The sequence below is a fragment of the Drosophila montana genome, unplaced genomic scaffold, assembly GCF_035044405.1.
Source record: "Drosophila montana isolate Dmon_TW-CO22-7 unplaced genomic scaffold, ASM3504440v1 contig_779_1, whole genome shotgun sequence".
Classification (NCBI taxonomy): Eukaryota; Metazoa; Arthropoda; class Insecta; order Diptera; family Drosophilidae; genus Drosophila; species Drosophila montana.
The window spans coordinates 1,931,117-1,955,572 of NW_026999075.1; the positions used below are offsets into that span (position 1 = coordinate 1,931,117).

The following is a 24,456-nucleotide window of genomic DNA, read 5'->3' on the forward strand; positions in this document are numbered from 1 at the left end:
ATATAGTGGTCCGATCCAGCTGGGTTTGACATATGAACTGCGTGCAACAGAAAGAGGGAATTCTGCAAAGTTTCATAAAGATAACTTTAAAACTGAGAGACTAGTTCGCATAGAAACAGACAGACGGACAGACGGACATGGCTATATCAACTCGGCTGTTGATACTGATCAAGAATATATATACTTTATGGGGTCGGAGATGTCTCCTTCTATGCGTTACACATTTCACGACAAAATTATAATACCCTCTGCAAGGGTATAAAAAGAGCTATGCCTGCATTTGGGTATTTCCCAAGTGCCTTCATTTATTATCACCTACCTCGTCAATAGAGACATTGCTTTTATTGCATAATTTTCATTTAAATGCTTTACTGAAGTCTAATTTTTGTAGCACTTAGTCCTTCTATCATCACGCAATACAAATGCATTTTTCCTTTATTATTAAAGGTTGGAAAAAGATTTCATTAAATCATTTCCACAATTTCCAACAAATTACACTTGCGCCGGAACCGCAGGCACTCACATTAAAATGGAGCACAGGTGTTGTGCCTTTGGGGGAAGGGAAGATTGGAGTGTCACTAAAGTCATTGCAAAGAGGCTGCTCATTTTACAACAGGGTGGCAGCTCAATAGAAAGTACAAGCCATTATTCAATTTACGTTTCTTGGCACTCTCGGCACTCGACATCACCCACTTTGGCCCGGAATCATATCCGGCACATAAGAAATTTCACCTTAAACACGCAATTATTTAAAAGAAAAATTTCCATTTAATGCTATCAAGCTGATAAGAAATAAAAATTTACATTTGCCAGCGGGCAGACAACAGAGAGAACAGAAAGTGTAGGACAGGTGTGTATGAAAGGTACAGGTGCCGCCTCTTTATTACAAACAACAATGGCGCCGACTTGAGGCCTCAATATGCAATTTACCATAAATTAACAATTTACTGGCAAATTATTTCATAAGCCATTTGCATTTATATGGCCCACATACACAACATCACACCCATGCGTCTGCACTCCGGAGTTTGCCAGCCTGCAGCCCGCGCATTACAAGTGAATTTACTTAAAAATTCTAAAACACGATCCTTAGATACCACTTAAGAGACATACATACATACATAAATGCATAATATATTCAATTAAAATTTTTTAAAAATGTTTTATAAATAGTTTAGCACACAATTGAATACACTAAAACTAAAACTTACTTAAGACATATCGCAGATATTTTTTTAAAATTTAGGAATATTTGATTATATCATGCACATCTATTTTTCGTGCCCTAGCAGTTATTGATTAATATTTTAATTAATATTTGAAGGCACTCTAATCTTAAAATGCAGGGTATAAGATCCGAGGTGACATACAATTCCCAAATGCACACCTGTTCAGTCATAAAGTCGCTAAGCAGTTAAAATAGGTGTCGCCCACCATTGGCCTTAGTCCTCGTGCCTTTGTGTGTGAGAAAATTATGCAACAAGAAAGTTGCCTAGAATGTTGTCTAAAATATAGAATATAAAAAATTGATTTTTTTGCGAGTTACTTCTTTAAGTAAGTTTAAAGACCATTGAACCAATTGTTGAAAAATGTAATGCTAAATAATTTAATTTAAAATTATCTGGTTTTGCATGAACAAAAATGCATGATATAGGTTTCTAGAAAAGTTAACTATAATTAGCAACGCATTCATAAAAGAATTTTTATTGCCTAACATTATAAAGAAAAACAAATTTCTCAGCTTGCTACAATTTACAAATCATCATAATTTTTAAAATTGTTTTGATTTCCCCAAGGAAATGCTCAGAAGGCATGGACACAACTACAAAGCGTATAAAAACTACAGTTTCTTGAGATTGAGAGTTTAATCCTTGCCAAATATATACCTGCAGTTTAGATTCTTTTAATATTAAAGCATTGTTGCGATCTCATAATTCTTTTCTTAATTAATTTAAAGCTACACTTTACGTATAAATAAACAAGAGGTTCTAGTCGGGAGCTAGGGGATACACCAAATATATGTATGTAGGTCGCGCAACGCGCTTACTTTAGCAGTAATAATAATAAATAAAAAATAAAAATATGCCCTTGGCAGGGTTCAAACTTTCCGCCGCCTCTCAGCAGCGACACCATTTATTAGTTCTAAATGAGAAAAAAAACGAATTAAAATAACAGCACAGAAAACAATACAATCGCATTTGCAATGCTGTTGATAGAATTCAAAGAAAACACGCATGAATGTGTGTGTGTAAACGTATACAGAAATTCTTGGAATTTGCGCTAGCTGCTGCTAGCACGTGCACACTTAGCTTTTGTGTTTCTTAACCGACCTTAATGAAATTTTCGTTAGTACATCTTATTGTACTATAAAATATTAGTGTATTCTTACAGTGACAATTGCAATTAAATGGTGACTTATATAGGCGGGCAGCACAAATTGGTTTATTTACTTGATTTATAGCTAAAAGGTAGTGGGGGGGAGGTGGTGATAGCTAGAAAATAAAAGATCCTTGATATATACATATATACTATTCTAGAAGCTACATGTCAAGTTTGGTGACTCTAGCTCTTATTATTTACCAAAAATGCTCTAAAAACAGGAACGGGGCAAGTTATCGATTATCGGAAATCAACTCGATCTGCGCATGGACTGGGAGGACCTACAGCTAAAATTTCAAGTCTCTAGCTCTTATAGGTTCTGAGATCCTTGCGTTCATACATAGACAGACGGACGGAAGGACGGACAGACGGACAGACGAACATGGCTAGATCGATTCGGCTGCTGATACTGATCAAGAATGTATATACTTTATGGGGTCGGAGATGCTTCCTTTGCCTGTTACATACATTTGCACAAATAAATTATACCCTTTTTACCCATTTTCAATGGGTTCAGGGTATAAAAAAACGTATGCTATTCTGTAATAGAATATTGTACATTTGCACAAATAAATTATACCCTTTTTACCCATTTTCAATGGGTTCAGGGTATAAAAAAACGTATGCTATTCTGTAATAGAATATTGTACTTTGGTTCGCACATTACGAAAGAAGTACTAATGCTGAATCTAAAAACATATTTTGGTTAATGAAGTAAGATAACTTAAATTCATTTCAAAGAATACATATGTATGTATGGCACTTTCTCAACCTAAATGGAAGCAGATTTTTTGATAGAAAGATAAGCTGATACATAATTTCAACCCATCTGTTAAATATGCTTTACTAGCGTTATAACCCGGCCTTGCCCGTGGCACGTATGTTATAAAATCAATGTTTTCAAAAAGCTTTGAAAATGATTATGAAACTGATCTGACGGGAATCAAACATCTTGTATGCAAATCGGACAAGACTTAAAATTCACCAAAAAAATCTTTGAAATGCATTTTCCACCGACGGAGTTTAGATTTTGCGAAAAATGTGAAACACGTCTCAAATGATTTTCTTATAGATCTTTGGAAATAAATTTGAACACAAAACGTCATCCACCAAATCTTCGACTCCCATTTGCACCAAGGAGGGATGGATTTTTCAAAAAGCGTGAAACACCCCTCAAATGAATTTGAACATAGATCTTTGAAAATAGGTCTGCGATCGGATGCTAAACAAAAAACTTTCATACAACCGTTTTCCGCCAATTTACCACTGTTGCGGGTGGAATTTCCCAAATCGCTAAAATACATATTCATTAAGTTCATATGTAGACCTTTGAAAATTAGTGTGAAGCAAATCGGACACAACTTAAAACTTCGCACAAAAAATCTTTGAGTCGCATTCCACACGAAAAAGTTTGGATTCTGCAAAAAGTATGAAACACGTCTCAAATGATTTTTCCTAAAAGTGTGTAACACCCCTCAAATGAATTTGAACAAAGATATTTGAAAATATGTTTGAGGCCGATCGGATGGTAAACAAAAAAGTTACATACATGGAATTTCCCGAAACCCCTTCTTAACGTGCACCTACATCACGTAAGGTAACTACAGTGAAAATTTCAGCTTCCTAGCTCTTACGGTTTGGGCTGTGCGTTGATCATCAATCAGTCAGTCAGTCAGTCAGGACAAACTGTTTTATATATAAAGATATTGATGCAATAAACATTAACGTAATTAACTACTATGAAATGGTCCTTCAATATTGTCTTAATGTTGTCCCTGCGTCGCACACACAAACACACACTGTCTTAGTTGTTATTTAGTGGGCTGCGACACTTTACAATTGCAACACGTGCTCAAGATTTTTCAAATTTTTAGTCGTTACTTGGCACACGTTTCAGGCCCATCTCTGGCACACACACAGTTACAAGGGAGACACACATGAATGGGTAGGCCGCCTTAGTTGCGCCCGTGAAATATTCAAATTAAAAAGATTTATGGAGACACGCCATTATGCTACAATGTTGTCTGTATGAATAGGGGAAGCGGCGCAAGCCCTTTCGACCTCAACTTGTCAGTCACGATACCCGCCGAAACCACGAACCTGCTAGTTGTCCTTATTGTTGTAGTTGTTGCTGCTGCTTCTGCTCTTGTTGTCTCTTTATTCACAATTTCCGGGTAATTTACATTCTCATCACAGTACCATCACAAACACACACACTCATGCAGAGCGGACAGGAGACAGTTACCTGGGCAACAACAAACATCATGCAGAGAGCGACAACGAAGTCAAGTGCACCACCACATCGCTTCCTTTTTCATGCACTATCCCCAAAAAGGTGAACATATTTGGATTCGTTTTGGAAATGGCTTTACTTAAACTTTACAACACATTATTGTTACTTGTTTAATATTCAGAATAAGGTTATCTTAATACCCAAATAAAAACCTATTCGGTCTTGTATAAAAATCTACTTCTTTTTCGAAATATTTCTGTTAGGGCGTCTATAATTCTCTGTTTCGTCTAGATTTACCAGGAATTATCGACCCTTTTCCCTACCAACGTGCACCTTTTCGCGTGTTATGTATAAACTACAATACCTTGCATCACGTTTTCTCCACCGAACTTGCTCTACCCCTAATAAAATCGTTGCTTTCAGGATACCTTCGGGAACTCACTGACCATACCCAGCTATCTCCCATTACTATGTCTCTATCCTATATACCTAACATTCTATATATCGAGTTTAAATTGCTTTTTTTATTACTAACTTCTTTATTTCTTGTTCCCTATTTATTGTGTTTTCCTAAATAATATAGTAAATTTCAATTTTTTTTTTGTTTTGTTTTGTTTATTGTATTGGATCAAAAATAGCATACACTTATATTACAACACAGTTGGAAAGACCACTATTTTCTCTACTAACACCCTTCTGCTTAGCTGGAGGCTCTAATAGCGTTACTGACAAAATTAGCTGTGAAAAGGGGCATAGCTGACCGGACGGGAAAATAAAACGGTTCCATCGGTCGGTGATGCTAAGTATTAGAAAATTGTGTATTCTAACTAGGCTTTTAGAATTTAATTTCAATAATGTATGTATAATATATTGAATAATTAGGAAGAAACTTATCTTGTCGACCATTAATAAATAAATAAAAAAACAAGTAAGAGGTTCTAGTCGGAAGCTTCCGACTAGGGGATACCCTGAACCCTCTTATTCCAACACCAAATGCAGCTCGCGCTACGCGCTCGTTCGCTTTAGTAGTAATAAAGATAAATTAAAAAAAAAAAAATGTTTCCTTGGCAGGGTTTGAGCTCGCAACTGACCGTATTACTTACTGCCGCCTCTACGCAAAAGCTACACCAGCCAAAAAAAATAAAAATGGTCTCCTCGGCAAGGTTGAACTGATCGCGCTGCTTTCCGCCGCTTCTACTCAATAGCCACAGCAACAGTTAAGTGTTAATGAGAAAAAACGAATTCAAATAGCAGCACAGAAAACAATACAATCGCAATTGCAATGCTGTTGATAGAATTCAAAGCAGACGCGAATAAATGTGTGTGTGTAAATGTATACAGAAATTCTTGGAATTTGCGCTTGCTGCTGCACGTGTTTGCAGGCCAAAACACATTTTCTTTCGTGTTTCTTAACCGATCTTGATGAAATTTTCAGTAGAAGATCTTATTATACCATAAAATATTTGTTTATTCTCAAAATGACAATTGCATTTAAATTGTGGCTTTATTAGTTAGGCAATACAAGTTGGTTTACTTACATGATGTACATATAGCTTTTTGGTGGTAGCGGGGAAGTGGCGATAGCTATAAAATGAAAGATACTTGATATATACATATAGGTGATAGGTAGAAAATAAAAGATCCTTGATATATATATACTATTCTAGAAGCTACATGTCAAGTTTGGTGACTCTTGCTCTTATTATTTACCAAAATTGGTTAATCGATTTTTATTGATTACTTGGAAACGGGGCAAGTTATCGATTATCGGAAACAAATTCGATTTGCGAATGGACTAGGAGGACCTACAGCTACAATTTCAAGCCTCTAGCTCTTATAGGTTCTGAGATCCTTGCGTTCATACATACGGACAGACGGACGGACGGACAGACGGACGGACGGACAGACAGACAGACGGACATGGCTAAATCGGCTCGGCTGTTGATGCTGTTCAAGAATATATACACTCTATGGGGTCGGAGATGCTCCCTTCTGCCTGTTACATACATTTGCACAAATACATTATACCCTTTTTACCCATTTTCAATGGGTTCAGGGAATAAAAATCATATAGACCAACATTAAATAAAATTTTGAGTATAGGTGTGAGATTGAAGTCGATCGGTTGAAAAAGAGTCTTTTTTCAGCGGAATTGTCCAAAACCCCAAAGTATCGTGAATTACATAAGGTAAGTACAGCACAAAGTGCTTAAAGTGGGATCGGTGCGGACTATGTTGTTCTGGCTAGGGAAGTGGAAAATCCCCAATTCACATTTTATTCATTGTAATAATTGCAATTGTGTAGTTGTAGATAGCCCAAAAGTGAAAGTAAGCAAGTGAGGTGAAATCAGTTAAGAGAAGTAGGGAAACTCGAGTATATCCTTTCTTGAGCGTAAGATTTTCCCAAGCTTGTTTGTATTTATGGATGGCTACGCTGCTGAAACGCACTCAAAAATGTATCGTCTCCAACTTGAAGTTCGACATGAATTTTATTTATATGCATGTGAATCGGATTTGTCTGACCCCAAAAATGTTCCTGCGTGAAATATACGAGCAACAGTCGCAGTCGGTGTTGCTGTTCGAACTGCTCGGTAAGGGCGCAAGGCCGGATGCTTGACTGAACACAAAATAGAACTATCGGCATTGTTTTATTTCATTTTTATACCCTGAACCCATTAAAAATGGGTAAAAAGGGTAAAATGTATTTGTGCAAATGTATGTAACAGGCAGAAGGAAGCATCTCCGATCCCATAAAGTATATACATATATTCTTGATCAGCAAAAACAGCCGAGTCCATCTAGCCATGTCCGTCTGTCTGTCCGTCCGTCCGTCTGCCCATCTGTCCGTATGTATGAACGCAAGGATCTTAGAACCTATAAGAGCTAGAGGCTTGAGACTTTAAGCTGTAGGTCCTCCTAATCCCCGCGCAGTATGAGTTTGTTTCCGATATTCGATAACTTGACCCGTTTCCAAGTAATCGATACAAATCGATATCGAAACACTGTTTTTGAGCAACTTTAATAAATAAATAATAAGAGCTAGAGTCACCAAACATGAAATGTAGCTTCTAGAATAGTATATATATATCAAGGATCTTTTATTTTCTACCTATCACCATCTCCCCGCTACTACCTTTTAGCTACATATAAATCAAGTAAATAAACCAATTTGTGCTGCCCGCCTATATAAGTCACCATCTAAATGCAATTGTCACTGTAAGAATACACGAATATTATATAGTACAATATGATGTACTAACGAAAATTTCATTAAGATCGGTTAAGAAACACAAAAGTTATGTGTGCACGTGCTAGCAGCAGCTAGCGCAAATTCCAAGAATTTCTATATACATTTACACACACACATTCATGCGTGTCTTCTTTGAATTCTATCAACAGCATTGCAATTGCGATTGTATTGTTTTCTGTGCTGCTATTTAAAATCGTTTTTTTATACCCTGAACCCATTGAAAGTGGGTAAAAAGGGTATAATATATTTGTACAAATGTATGTAATAGCCATAAAGTATATATTAATTTTATAGCTATCGCCACCTCCCCGCTACCACCAAAAAGCTATAAATCATGTTAGTAAACCAGCTTGTATTGCCTATCTAATTAAGCCACAAGTTAAATGCAATTGTCATTTTGAGAATACACGAATATTTTATAGTATAAAAAGATCTACTACTGAAAATTTCATCAAGATCGGTTAAGAAAAACGAGAGAAAATGTGTTTTGGCCTGCAAACACGTGCAGCAGAAAGCGCAAATAAATGTATGCACACACATTCATGCGCGTCTGCTTTGAATTCTATCAACAGCATTGCAATTGCGATTGTATTGTTTTCTGTGCTGCTATTTGAATTCGTTTTTTCTCATTAAGACTTAACTGTTGCTGTGGCTATTGAGTAGAAGCGGCGGAAAGCAGCGCGATCAGTTCAACCTTGCCGAGGAGACCATTTTTATTTTTTTGGCTGGTGTAGCTGTTGCGTAGAGGCGGCAGCAAGTAATACGGTCAGTTGCGAGTTCAAACCCTGCCAAGGGAACATTTTTTTTTTAAATTTATTTTTATTACTACTAAAGCAAACGAGCGCGTAGCGCGAGCTGCATTTGGTGTATATAAGAATAAGAGGGTTAAGAACTAATCATTGGTGTGGCTGATGGGAAGAGGTGGCGGCAAGTAGTGCGTTGAGTTACGAGGTTGAACCCTGCCAAGGGAACTTTTTTTTATACCCTTGCAGAGGGTATTATAATTTTGTCGTGAAATGTGTAACGCATAGAAGGAGACATCTCCGACCCCATAAAGTATATATATTCTTGACCAGTATCAACAGCCGAGTTGATATAGCCATGTCCGTCTGTCCGTCTTTCTGTTTCTATGCGAACTAGTCTCTCAGTTTTAAAGCTATCTATATGAAACTTTGCAGAAGTCCCTCTTTCTGTTGCACGCAGCTCATATGTCAAAACCAGCTGGATCGGACCACTTAATCATATAGCTGCCATAGGAACGATCGGTCGAAAAGTAGGTTCTTGTATGAAAAACATTTTTGTTTATAAAGATATCTTGACCAAACTCGATATTTATTAGTTTTACTACGCTCCCCATATATATGCAAAATCCTATTAAGATCGGACAACTATATCATATAGCTGCCATAGGAACGATCGGTCGAAAATTAAGTTGTTTGAAAAACTTTTTTGTTTTTCGAGATTTTTTTGTCTGTGCTTCTAGTGGCATGATAATTAAAATCAGAGTAATATAAGCTATTTTTGTTTTTGGTACAAGTGGTTGATATTGAATGTGTTCAGAAAAGAGGCTAAAAACGAGCTTGGTATATCGTCTCTTTTGCGTGGGGTACCTACAACAAAACAGCTAACTGAAATAGATTGGGTATTTTCGACAAACGGACTGGACGATGGTATTTTCGTTTTCAATAGTTAGGCAACTTGTGATAAATTTATCTTTTGTGTGATGGATCAAAAACATATATATATATATATATATATATATATAAATATATATATATAAATATTCTTCGACTGTTCGCTTTCGATCACATCCTTTTTTTTGACAAGGACATGGACGTAAGCCAGACAGAAGCAAGCCCAAAGTGCTTAGAATTCGTGATAACCGAAAAGGTTCGGTCTGCAAGGGCATTAAATCTTCGGCGTGCCGAAGATAGCCCTTCTTTCTCGTTTTAAATTTACTTTTATTACTGCTAAAGCAAGCGCGTAGCGCTAGCTGTATTTGGTGTTGGAATAAGAGGGTTCAGGGTATCCCCTAGTCGGGAGCTCCCGACTAGAACATCTTACTTGTTTTTATTTAGGAATTGTGTTTGTGGAGCTTTGGTATCTTTTAAGAATATCCATTTTATCTTATACATGTGTATTAACGGGTATTACCTGGCCTTGCCTTAAAATCTTATATATTACTTTTCACTCAGTTTCCGCCCGGGAAATTAGATAATATGTTTAAAGTCCATCGAATATAGAAACATATGTTGGAGTCAACAATTTCCACCTATTTAAGTCTTGTGGTAAGAAGCTTGAAGCCGAAAAGTAAGCTTACATTCATTAAACCTATGAGCCACATTTTCCATCTAAGAACGGTGGATATTGTGAAAGTAAGTGTTAACAAAGATTTCTGAAATGAATTTGAGGCCGATTCGATGGTTAACAAAAATGTTAAATGTAACAAATCCCAAAAAAGTCTAACACGTATTTCTTATGTTCGTATGTAAGGCTTTGAAATTCAATTTGAAGAAAATCTGACAAAAATTTAAGTGTCGCCAATAAATCTGTGAACCACATATTCCACTGAGGAAGGTTGGATTCCGCAAAAATGTGACACACGTTTCAAATGAAATTTCATAAAGATCTTTGGAAATGAATTGAACGCCAAACATAACACACCAAATTTGTGACCCCCATTTCTATCACGACGAAATGGATTTTCCGAAAGTGTGAAACACTCCTGAAATTAATTTGAACAAAGATATCTGAAAATGACTTTGAGGTCGATCGGATGATAAACAAAAAAATAGCATACAAACGTTTTCGCGATTTTGCCATACTTGCGGGTGCGATTTCCCAAGCACCCCGTCTTAGCGTGCAACTCCATCACATAAGGTAATTACTATAATAATTTCAGCTTCGTAGCTCTTACGACTTGGGCTGTCCGTTGATCACCAATCAGTCATTCAGTCGGTCAGGACAAACAGTTTTATACTTATACAGAGATTTACTTTAAATGTCTTTTAAAACAATGCACAAAAAAGGAAAAAGAATGTAAGCAAAATTGAAATTAATCCCGTTACAGTCACGTACAGACGAAACTAAATCGGCATTTGTTAATAGAATTTGGTTCATAGAATTTGGTCAGTGCTTTCATTTGAGAGATATCTCGGAACCAGATTTCAATTACCAGAAATAAACGTATTCGTTTTTAAAGTTCGTATTTTATGTTAAGTAAATGAAATTCATGCAATCTGTCTTTAATTTCGGTAAATTTTCTTAATTTTTTAGATACCTTCGTCATTCAAGCTTTGTATGGCACGTATGTACGTTATCTTTTAAATGATTACAGGGTGTTAAATTATGAGATGGTACGATTAATGAAATGTTTTAATTTTATGCATACATTATTATAATAACGGATATATCAACTGGCTGTTTGTTGCTTTAATCGAATAAGCAATTATACGCCATGGATGGCGATTGAATTCAAAATTCTTCGTTGATTAAATATTTAAACTGTCAACGAACATAAAATACGCAGGCGACCTTCCGTGGTTATATACACATACAATTATTTGAATGCAAACATATTCCCAATACACTTCGCTCATAATTCACATTTCAACCACTTTCCCCTCCCGCAGGAGGCAGCTGGTCTGTTCATAATTCATTCGCGTATATCATTTTTATCTCACCTCTTTTTCGTTTTTGTAAATTAAAATAAAAAATCAATCTGTTGACATTTTGGCCTGGGTTGGGGCCCAAATGCCCTCCCCCAAGGCCTGTTACACCTACCAGTTGCATGATATAAATTATGTGCTGTCAGTTGCTGGATAGTCGAGATTGTTTTCACAGTCCTGCATATTACTCGGATTTGGGTTTCAATTGTAATTTAGAGATTTTCACATTGTCTCTTTGCATTTACACTTTTATAGTATAATAATGTAATCATTTTAATATAGAATATAGAATAAGGATCATCCGAAAATGTTTTTAATATTGAATTTAGATGGTAATAATAACTTAATGAAGCAAATATAATGTGCTCAATAAAAAAATATATATTTATTTAAAAAGAAGCAAGAATTCTGGTATTAACAAGGCATGCAACTAACAAACTAAAATCTCTTAAGTAAAAACGTCTCGCCTTCCAGCTTAAATTGAGGGCTATTTGGAGGTCACGGCTGTCCGTGAAGCCAACAAAGAACACAGTGCGTAATAAGAATGTTGTGGGATTAATATTTGGATATCATAGTAGCTGCTAGGGATCAAATGGAACGTAATATTTATAAATATATTTTAAACTGCGAAAGCTAATTTTCAATATTTAGTGGCAAAGGTTTAATTAAATGCAAAATAATTAAGGTTTTATCAGATGTAATTTAGAAAAATGAAATTGTAACCAATCAAAACTAATTCAAACTTCTTATGGATATTGTTACAATAAAAATTCAATCTTTTAAAGAATTTTAAGGAAGCAATAAAGAGTTCGTTTATTTGGGTTAGAACATCTTTGATTTTTCTTTTTTTTTGTGAGTCTTGAAATATGGATCATTCTTTGCAGCATAATTCCATTAAAATGAAGTATTAATAATCATAATCATTAATAAAAAGTTTTAAGTGACACATCTACGCGGAGTTAAAAATAATTACATCTTAATTTTCTGTATATTATCTCAGATTATTGGCGTCATTGCCATCACTATTCGGATTATCACTCATGCAAGAAGATATATCTGGACATTTTTTAATATCAACAAAAATACCACATACAAAGAAAAATTAACATCAAGTTGGTTGGTTGCCAATTAATAATTTCAGATAACATTGCTGAACAACCACAGTTGCAGCAACAGTACCGTATTTATATTCAATTGAAAATGAAAAGCATAAAAGTGCAAGCTATACCCCTAGTGGGAGCATTGGGCATTGGTATTCGGTTCGTTAAATTAAAATCGAAGCCATTGTGATTGCAAATTGATGTGCAATTCATTAAAATGCCTTCGCTTCATTGGCAGCTATAAACGTGCCTCTGTTCTGAGTTGAAAAATCGAATAAAAAAGCATTAAAATACAGAAAATATGTCTATTATAAAATAATAATAATAAACTGGCACATGATTGTTGAAATATTTAAGTCCAACTTGCAAGTGCACCAATATGTATTAACATGACACATAATAGCAATAAATTGTAAAATAAATGTTATTTTAGTTAAAAACGCAAATATATAAAGAACAGGCACATACACGATCTTTTTTATTATATCCTTTGTTTTTTACATTTTGCGGACAATTTGGTTTTTGGCAGCTGGGCTTCCCGAAAATTCTACCATTTGCACACATTGCCCCAAATCAAATGACAGCTTTATTTATATTTATAAGCAAATACCACAACTCAAAATACGAAGCACAATAAATTAGCATAAATATGCAAAATATTTATGAATCCGGCTCGCATGGGATTTAAATTAAAATATATGCATATTGTTCAATAATTCAATTGTTGCGTATACGATACGATAATCCAAAGTGCAGATAGAATTATTGCAAAAGCCGCGTTGATTCAAATTTAAATTTTAGTTGAGTATTCGATTTTCTTTTCGGTTATAAGTCCAAAGAGAATTACTATTTCCTTTTATTATTTATTTAACAATAGTTGGATTAATTGATTGTATAGAAGTATGGATACTTATTCGGACTTTACCATACACCTATATGCATTTTTATAAAACTCCGAAAAGTCTAACAATATTTACAAATATACCTCCCGCTATATTGCACGAATATCTAGTTTCAAAGGGGAAATACGAGCATCATTTCCAGAAACAAACTAGCCCAAAATCAGGAGAACTGTCTGACGAGGCGCAAATTAAATTTCAATGAAACAGTTAGTGGATTTCACTGTCAACTTAAACAGTCACATAAAGTGCAGCGCCTGACGGGTCCAGTGACCGAGTCTTCATTTGAGCTTTTTCATGCCGCGCCTTTAAAACTGAAATTAATTAATTGAAAAATGAATCTACTTTAATTAGTTTTCATTTTTGTTTTTGCTTCTTTTCCTTTGCTGTTACCTTGGCAAGTGTCCGTAATTGGAAGTGATGCCGGCTCAAAAGAAATTCACCAGAAGGCTATTGTTCAGCCTGAAGACTGAGGTTCGCCATTTAGTCGGAAGCTAGGCTTATTTGCGTTTAGCTAGTAAAGAAAAAATAGACCAAAGATGCATAGTGCTGAACTGGAACTTTGCGGTGATCGGCGAAGGTGCCCATCGGTCAGTACGAAGATACTCTTAAGGGTGTCATCTGGCTGTGCAATCTGGTCAACTAATTGGCCCTCATTCCGTAAAGAATATTCAGAAGCGCTGCACCACCTTCCAGCTATAGAGCATTTAGCGTTTCCAGGCGGCGGTTAAGAAGTATTAAGAAGTAAATTGTCGATCTTTTCAAATGTCGCAATATTCTACAAGTCATAGTTACATTTGGCAAATTTATGATAGACACAAAAGCATGCGGAACTCACTGGCCACACTCTTGTCTCCAAGATTGCCAAAATGAATGAGCGCACCTTCACCGAGGAGCAACTACGTGCTCACGAAGGTGAGCTAAGTCTGCCTCCCAGGCTGGGCTTGGTGGCTTCAGTAACACGCGTCACATGTAAGGCAGCCATTAACACTCTCAGATACAACCCCAGCTTCATTAAAAATAAATAAGTTAAAACAGTGCTGATTTGTATATTTATACTTTTTCGCGGGTTTTTTTAATTAAAGCATTGCAAAAAGCAGCGTGAGCCACTCTTAATGTAATTTATATATAACTATAATTATACCATTATTTGGTTGTTTTTTATTTATACCCTGAACGGGTAAATAGGGTATAATGTTTTTGTTCAAATGTTTGTAACAGGCAGAAGGAAGCATCTCCGGCCACATAAAGTAGATACTCTTGATCAGCATCACAAGCCGAGTCGATCTAGCCATGTCCGTCTGTCTGTCTGTCCGTCCGTCCGTCTGTCCGTCCGTCCGTCCGTCTGTCCGTATGTATGAACGCAAGGATCTCAGAACCTATAAGAGCTAGAGACTTGCAATTTGGTTGGTAAGTCCCCTAGTGCCCACGCAGTACGAGTTTGATTCCGATAATCGATAACTTGCTCCGTTTTCAAGTAATCGACATCGAAATCCTGATTTTTGAGCAAATCTTGTAATTTTAAGAGTTGGAGTCACTTGATATGCTGCTTCTAGAATAATAACATATATATATGTTATATCAAGTATCTTTTATTTTATATCTATCGTCACCTACCCGCTACCACCACATAGCTATAAATCAAGATAATAGACCAACTTGTATTGCCTACCAATTTAAGCCATAATTTTACTATTTACAAATATTCTATAGCACAATAAGATCTACTTTTGAATTTTAATAATCCTCGATTAAGAAACACAGAAGTTATTAAAGAAAACGTGTTAATTTTTGTTACTGCTAAAGCAAACGAGCACGTACCGCTAACTGCATTTTGTGTTGGTAGAAGAGGGTCCAGGGTATCCCCTATTCGTGAGCTCCCGACTAGGGCTTCTAACTTGTTTCCACTAAATGTGTTTTAAATGGCTTAGAATTACTTTGGCTGTTAATTAGGAAAAACACGTGACAGAAAAGACACTGCTTCCACAAAAATTAAGTGGTTTTAATGCTCCCATCAAACCTCTATTAACCCAACCAAATAGAGTCATACCCCAACAAACACACACCCACACATAGACACCCACATATGGCTTATTACATTGTAAGGGATTCGCTGCTCGTTACCAAACTGGGATTATAAAAATTACAATATCAACGCCTGTTCTGATGTTCTTGAAATGTCAAGGCCATTTCTCTCTCACATACACAAAGAACCTGTAAGACAAGCTGGTTGTATATGTTGCGCGAAACTTTAAAAAAAAATAATATATGATAAAAATAAAAATTAACGAGAAGGAAAATTATTATTTAATACCCTTGCAGGCCCAACCTTTTCATAATGCTCATAGTGTTTTGCCCGTATCTAAGAAGCACAGGGAAAATATTTAATGCCGAGTATGGTTAAGATGTCTTGAAAAACAAAAAAGTTTTCCATACAAAAACTTAAATTCGACCGATCGTTCTTATGGCAGCTATATGATATAGTTGTCCGATGTGAATAAGATTTTGCATAAGTGGAGGGAGCATAGTAAAACTAATAAATACCGAGTTTGGTCAAGATATCTTGAAAAACAAAAAAAATTCCATACAACAGCATAATTTTCGACCGATTGTTCCTATGGCAGCTATATGATATAGTTGTCCGATCTTAATAGGATTTTGCATATATATGTGGAGCATAGTAAAACAAATAAATACCGAGTTTGGTCAAGATATCGTGAAAAACAAACGAATTTTCCATGCAACAACTTAATTTTCGACCGATTGTTCCTAAGGCAGCTAGATGATATAGTGGTCCGATCTTAATATGATTTTGCATATATATGTGGAGCATAGAAAAACAAATAAATACCGAGTTTGGTCAATATATCGTGAAAAAACAAACACATTTTCCATAAAACAACTTAATTTTCGACCGATCGTTCCTATGTCAGCTATATGATATAGTGGTCCGATCCAGCTGGTTTTGACATATGTACTGCGTGTAACAGAAAGAGGGACTTCTGCAAAGTTTCATAAAGTTAGCTTTAAAACTGAGTGACTAGTTCGCATAGAAACAGACAGAGGGACATGGCTATATCGACTCGGCTGTTGAGCCGTGGAGTGAGCCTGTAAAGGATTGCCAGCTTCCTTCGGAGGCCTTTTGGCTTACATCCGCTAATGCCCATATTGGTGCTGCTGCATACAGTAGAACGGAGGCTACAACTCTCTCGAGGAGCCAATGTCTACCTGCCGTAGGCCCCCTATTTTAGATAGTATCCGCGGAAGGGCCGCCTGGATTTTGGGTGCTTTCTGGCTAACGTAATCTACGTATTGTCGAAAACTAAGCCTGTTGTCTAACATGACCCCCAGATACTTGATGGAAGCCTTCGACTCGATACTAACGCTGTCTACCTTAAATCTAGCAAACTCAATTTTTTTGCGGCTTGTGGTAAGCACAGCCTTTGTTTTTTTGCGTGCCAGCTACAGGCTAGCACCACGCATCCAGCTGGCCAAGTTTCTTATGGCTGCCTTGCCTTGTGAAGTCCAGTAGACAGATTGGCTGTATCCCAAAGGTTCCTCGATTGGGTTGTCCCCGTTCAGTAGAAGTATTAATTTTTGTCGTTTCCATCGCTTAGGAAATACACCGTCCTTTAGGCATCTAGTGTATGCCTCGGCGAAGGTGTCAGGTTGCGTCTGCATGGCTAGCTTTAGCGCCGTTTTTGGCACACCACCTGGTCCAGGGGCCTTTTTGTCGCCTATTTTCTTGCCACTACCACTTCGTCTGCCGACACCTGTACTAACTCCGTGCTGCGTGAGCAGTTGACGACCTTCAGCCGTGGGTGTCCAGGGAACAGTGCCTCGACTGGCTGCGAATTTTTTTCGTGAGGATCTTGTATGCATATTCGCTAGAAGCATATTGATTTGCTTTGTTAACGCTTCTCTTGAGGTCTCGCTTGGCTGCCCGCAGGTCTTCCTGCCTGGATGTGAAGTCTAGGCGGCCTCGGGCTCGTTGACAGCGCCTTTTCGCACGTAGGCAAGCCTTCCTTAGTTCTCTGATTTCTTCGTTCCACCAGTAGCAAGGTGCTCCGAATTGGCTTCCTCCTGGGTATGGATAAGTCGCACGCATCCAAAATAGTTTCCAAAACTGACTCCGTGGTCGCTGTCCATTGAGCATGGCGTAGAGAATCCGTATAGTTTTCCTCGTCTAGGTAGTTGTCATTCCATTTGGGGCCTGTTGTTTTGGGCTGCTGTTGTCTCCACTCCCTTGGATCTCGAAATGTACTGCTTGGTGGTCGCGGAATGTGAACTCATCGTTGACTTTCCATGAAGTTCGTCTATAAAGTGAATTGCTAAGCAGGGTGATATTTCTGATATTTCCTCCAGCATGTTTTGGAATCGCCTCAGCTCCCAGCTTGGCGGTGCGTAGCATTTGTAAACAGTGATTCCATTAGCTTTCGCTCTTACGAATCCGTCGTGGGCTGCTCTGACTTCCTGGAGCGGTGATTAGAGGGACCAGATTGCCGCTTTTCCGCATTTACTCGCCCAGCGATAGGCTGTAAGGCTAGCAGATTATTGCGACGTCAGTCTGTCTCTATTGTATTGATTGCGTCAGCAGGGCCTGAGCAGCCTCGCAATGGTTGAGGTTCAGCTGTGATAGCTTCATTTTCTATTCGCCAAAGCGCTCCTAGACACTTTTGTGTTTGGTCGTACGCCTTTCGGAGGTTAATATTCTCTGGGGCTTTTTCCAGCTTCTCGTCCGCTTTAACTGTTCGAAGTATCTCCGAATAGGTCGCTTTGCCTTTTGCCGAGATGACTATAGCATCCGGTCGCGTCTTTTCCTTAAGCAATCACTTGCTTTTCTTCAGGGTGTTTTTTTTTTTGTGGGTGACCTCCTTCCACTTGTTTCCATCTTCTTTTGGGCTCGGTGTATGATCCGTACGATCTCATGGTTGTCAGTGCAAGCAGTGAGGCCATGCGAGAGTTGACACCCGGCTTCATGGGGTGGAGTGTTCAGAGCCAGATCCGCGTTAATCTGGAATATAACATCTGAACCTATACTGCCATCTAAATGGCGACGAGTTGAGGAGCGTGCTTTGATTTGCCACGTTTTAACGGGACGGGGCGGTAACAGCATTAGCATAGCAGTCATTTCCGACAGATTTCACTCAGCTTACTGAGATGCTGGAATGCTGTCGGCCGTCAGTCCAGGGGTCGTCTAATCATATGGGGTTGTCCAGTGTTCGCAACCTAAGACATTACTGGTCTCAGAGTCAGTAGCCTTCTCGTATTAGCTAGGTGCGTCACGGGTGTGCAGTGCCTATCCAGGGGATACCTGGCCTCTACCGGAAGTCACGAGTTACTTTAACTACGCAGGAACGGAATCGATCTGGGCATTGCCAGGTTAATGGTATTCAGAATCTTACATCCGCGTGTCATTTCAATCGCCTCATACGACAAACAATCACTAGCTGTGGTAGTATTCTATAGGCCCCTTCCACAGGGCTGTGTGTGTGTGTAGGTGTTGAATTGTGGTCGTCAACACATCATATTCATGTGCTATATGTCGCTTTAATTATTTATTTCATTGAATTAAATTGATTTTTGTATATTGTTCACTAATTGGTGTGGTAACCCGATTGACGGAGTGTGTTAATAATATACTTACATTTGTATATTAATTGATTAATTTATCGTGATAACATTTAATTTGCATGTCTGCATTAAATAAATAGAGTCTATTTTTTGCCCATGTATCAAACTGGGCTGAATATACTATGTGTTATTGCTGAACACAATCGAGAAATATAAATGCTTCATTTTAAGGAGGTACATTTTATGAATCAGGCTGATCTATAAAAAGCTAGAAATAAAGTCAGTCCTGTAAGCAAACCCCGAGGGAAATTATTATCATCAGCATTATCACTATTGATATTATTATTATTATTACTCTTTTTATTATTATTATAATTATTACTATGGCTTTCCATAGCCGAAAACTACATCCAAAACTCGAGCGAGGATCCTTGTTTTCAGCGAGGACTGTATGATTTAGTGTGTTTGCTTTTATTATTATAATTTAGCCTGATATTATTTTGAAAAAAAATTCTGAGTATAGTTTCCTGTATATGATGTATTTGGTGTTAATAGGGCTATATCTAAAGATTTGTTGAAAATAATGAAGCCGATTACTTGCATAAGCTAAAATCACTAACTATACAATGCATAGACATGTCAAACAGCGGAATAATCGGATACCGATAAATCGTCAACGACTGAGCCCCATGGGTGTCCGCGACCATTTTAGTGTGCCCAGACAAAGTAAGACTGCTGAGAGTGGCAGCCGAACGCCGGCCTCGAAAGCCGAACGTTTAATATGTAGCCGCATCTCGCTCAGCGCACAACGTCGCTGCGGCTGATGCTATTTCTTAATATATGTATGTTAGTTTTAAATCCTTACAGCCCAAATTCATATGTGTGTATGCATGTGCAGAGTTTGCCTCGCTCCCTCTCATTGCTTTGCGCGCTTGTGTGCATCTCTTTCTCTCTGCATAGCTTCTCAAAAACCCCGAGATCTACAAACATACATATGTTTGTGTTGTGTGGATGTGCGCAGAAGTAGATCGCGGCGTTTGTCGAGAGCCAGAGATTTTTTCTTCAATTGTGTGTCCTTTGTGACTGTGGCACACACATTCAAATGCTCTATCATGTATTTCTTCGTCCAGTCAGGCATAATGAGAAGAATCTGATATATTTATATTTATTAAAAACTTAAATGACCTAAATGATATATTTATATATTATATTTTAATTTTTTTGTTTACTGTGGGGTCCAATTTTGCTTAAAATTAAAAAAAAAAAACTATGTCGTATCTCTGCAAGGGTAATTCTTGATTCTTCTTCTTCTTCTTCTCGAGCGACAAGTGCGGTTCACCTGTTTTCATTGCCTGTTCAGACATTTGTGCCTTACGCGACCGCAAGCCCACCGTCGCCCAAATTTACGCACCCATTGATGAAAATATCTCTGTCTCAAGACAAACCCTTGATCGGTACCCACAGTAAACAAAATAATTAAAATATAATATATAAATATATCATTTAGGTCATTTAAGTTTTTAATAAATATAGATACATCGAGAACGGTTGAGTCGTGCATAGACAAAGCAAGTGTTGATATATTGTGGAATCTACATAAGTGTGCTAAAATAGCACAAACCGTAAATTTCGGACGCTGCCACGTGCAGTGTCGGCAGTTTGACAACAAAACACACGTGTTGTGCGACAAGACTGCACTCGCTGCCCGTTTGGGCAGAACATTACCCCTCTCTCTGCGCGCAGCCACACAAGAGGGGCAATATACGCCGCGCTTATCAGCTAAGTAACACAAATCAAATTAATTTTATCTAACTCTCAGCTTAGTAATAAGCAGATTGATTATGGATTAATGCGCCAAGTAGCTGGGAAATCACCATTGGAGATCAGGACAGAGCTTTTTAACCGCCTTTTATGTACTGATACTCAGAACATCAGCACAGTAACCACAACACTAACATTTACTAGTGCTACTAGTAATCCTACATACACCACGGCAACTGCGGCAACTGCTGCAATCAGCAGTACGAGCCCTGGCGGAAGCATGGATAACCAAGGAACTTGTGGCACCCAACACTCCTCAGACATTGCCGCTCCTACACTCAGTGGAGCTGCTACAAAATTGGTGAAAGACCAAAAAAAAATGAAAAATAAGAGGAAGAAATCTTTATCTCCCAATACAACCGTTACCAGGCCGAACAAAGATTTGAAGCTGGTCGCACCCTCAGCATCAACTAGCATGGCAAACTCTAGCAACAGGTTTGCCTTGCTAGACATGGATATGGACATGGAAGTTACCAGTGGAAGCCATGTTGACGAAAGTTCTAGAGTTACAAATGAAGGTCCTACTAAAGCTTCTGAGGCTGCTCATCAGAATATTACTAATGATAGTACTGATGCAAGTGACACAGCCAACAACTCACAACACAACGTATCCAATACGAACAATCATCTTAACAATACCCCAAAGCCACCGCAAATAGTTGTGAGTATTGCTGACCTTAATGATCTCTTTGAACTCATTATGGAGGTCACTAGCCTAGATAAAGTGGCAGTCAAAGTCAGCCAAGGAGAAACAGCCAGAATATTTCCCAAAGACAGTGACACTTACAGAGCTATTGTTAAGCATTTTAATGGTATTGGTATTGAGTTTCATACATACCAATTGAAGGAAGAGAAACCCTACAGAATTGTAGTTAGGGGGCTTCACCATAGCACTTTAAGCCACGAAATTATTTCCAATTTTAAAAGAAATGGATTTGATGCTCTGCAGGTACATAACCCAAGATCAAGGATTAACAAAGACGAAAAGCTCAATATATTCTTCATTAATATTAGGCCATGCGCTAAAATTAATGAAATATATGATATCAAAACACTTTGCCGACAAAAGGTGAGTATAGAAAGGATGCGCAAAACATCTGAAATCGCACAATGCACACGATGCCAGGAATACGGTCACACAGCCAAATACTGCCGTCGTCATCCCAATTGTGCACGATGTGGTGAAGATCATCTCACCAAGCTATGCGCACGTTCCCAAGATGAACAGCCTACCTGTATCCACTGTAATGGGAATCATATGGCAAGCTATTAAGGATGCCAGTGGTACCAGGAGTATCTTAGACGATCGATGGGCTCTGCAATGAAGCAACAGTCTTCCACGTTGCCGTCCAGACAGATCAGCAGGGATAAAAATCAAGCAAAGTAGATACAACCACAACGAAAACAGCAGCAGCAACAACCAACTCGACAGCAACAAACACAACAAATCCCTAACAATTCTAGCGTCAATAATGGAGGCAAGTCCTATGCCTCAATAGCAAGAAACGGCAACCAACCTGCCCAGCGCCGTCTACATGATCTTCAAGCGCAACTACCAAAAGAAAATATTATGCAGCAGCAGCATCCAGTTGACGTTCAGTCACTATTGGAACAACAGCAACAGCAATTTTTGAAAGGGCAACAACAGCTGCAAATACAGCAGCAGCAGCAATTCCTCTTATGGCTTCTGGAGCAGGAACGGGAACAACAACAACAAAACAAGCAAAACAGTCAACGACTAGAACGGCTCGAGAAATCGGTTCATGAAATGGCCAACATGATAAAGCAATGGACTGGGGATACATCGACTCGCCAGCTCTATATAAACGCCTCAGCGTCACAATGAATTCACTCAAGATCCTTATCTGGAATGTCAATGGCATTGCAGGAAAAGCCAGAGAAGTTGAGCTCTTCGTGCACAACAACAACGTCGATATTCTCCTCTTAAATGAGATCAGACTAAACCGAGGGGAAACAGTCAACATATTCGGGTATACCTTCTATCCAGCTTACAAGCCAGCAAGTAACAATCACGGCGGCGGAGGAGCGGCGGTATTCGTGAGGAGTTCTCTCCGCCATTTTCCACAAAGGGTCATTGAAACGCGAACCATACAAATGTCTTCAATAAAAGTTGCCACAGAATTGGGAGACATGGTATATAGTGCCATATACTGTCCACCAAGGAATAGAATCGAAGAGAGGCACTTCAGTGACATACTCGCTTCTTGCGGCCAAAGGTATCTGATTGGTGGAGACTGGAATGCGCGACATTGGCTGTGGGGAGATACCTACAATTCACCCAGGGGCCGGGAACTAGCCGAAGCCATTACAGCCAGAGGAGCTAAAATTCTTGCAACAGGATCACCAACTAGATATCCATATGTGTCCAGACACACACCTACTTGCATTGATTTCGCATTATACCATGGTATACTGGATTCTCAAGCAAATATCTGCCAAAGCTGGGACTTGGACTCTGACCATATAGCCCTTGTTGTACATTTGCAAACAGATGGTTCCAATGTCAGGCCAACCCCTCGGTTAATCACCAACCGTAGATTTTCTAACAGAAAATATACATAGAGCTGCTACTGCCACAACCCCACCCAGTCCCGAGTCACGCCCCATTAGTTATGGCATTGTTCTCACGAGGGAAGCTAAAGATCAAATTAGAACAATGAGGCGCCTGAGAAGATGGGCAATTCGATCTCAAGATCCTTGGGACCGAATTTTATGGAATCGAGCAGCAAAACAGCTACGTCTCCTCTTAAGGGAACTCAGAAGTGATTTCTTCGAGCAAAAACTGGCTTCCATGGACTACACCGTCGATGCGAACTACTCTCTATGGAAATGCACAAAATCGCTTAAACGACAACCCTTTAGACAGGTTCCTGTCCGATGTCCTGGTGGCGAACTTGCTAAAAACGAAAGGGAACAGGCTAATGCTTTCGGATACCATCTAGAGGCTCGTTTCACTCCTTACGACTTTGCTACGATAGAGCAGACTAGGGAGACCCAACAGAATCTCCAGACCCCATTGCAGATGTCCCTGCCTATTGATCCTATAAGGATTGAAGAAATAACTGAAGCGATCCAGCTATTGCCGAAATATAAGACTCCGGGTATCGATAGGACTTGTAATGCTACGTTGAAAGCCCTGCCTACAAGAGCGCTCCTCTATATTGTATTAATTTTTAATGCTATTATCAGGCTCCAAGTGTTTCCAAAGCAATGGAAATTAGCAGCGATTCTGATGATTCACAAGCCAGGGAAACCAGAAGTTGATCCTGAGTCGTATCGGCCAATAAGTCTCTTACCCTCCCTGTCTAAATTATGGGAGAGGACTATTGCCAATCGGATTACTGCCATAATAAGGCAATGCAATATCTTGCCGGATCATCGATTCGGCTTTCGAGAGGGACACGGCACTGTGGAACAGGTCCATAGATTGGTGAAACACATCATGCAGGCTTTTGACGACCTAGAGTTCTCCAACGCTGTCTTCATTGACATGCAACAAGCGTTCGACAAGG

At 38.4% G+C, this 24,456-nt stretch overlaps 1 protein-coding gene across 1 annotated transcript; it reads left to right on the forward strand.

Annotated features, from left to right (window-relative positions):
- The first annotated feature begins 21,143 nt into the window (after positions 1-21,143).
- Positions 21,144-22,769, forward strand: LOC135439910 (putative uncharacterized protein DDB_G0271606). Its single transcript, XM_064698775.1, has 3 exons — positions 21,144-21,584; positions 22,066-22,207; positions 22,423-22,769. Exons 1-3 carry the CDS (start codon positions 21,144-21,146, stop codon positions 22,767-22,769), a joined length of 930 nt encoding a protein of 309 aa, XP_064554845.1.
- The last annotated feature ends 1,687 nt before the right edge of the window (positions 22,770-24,456 follow it).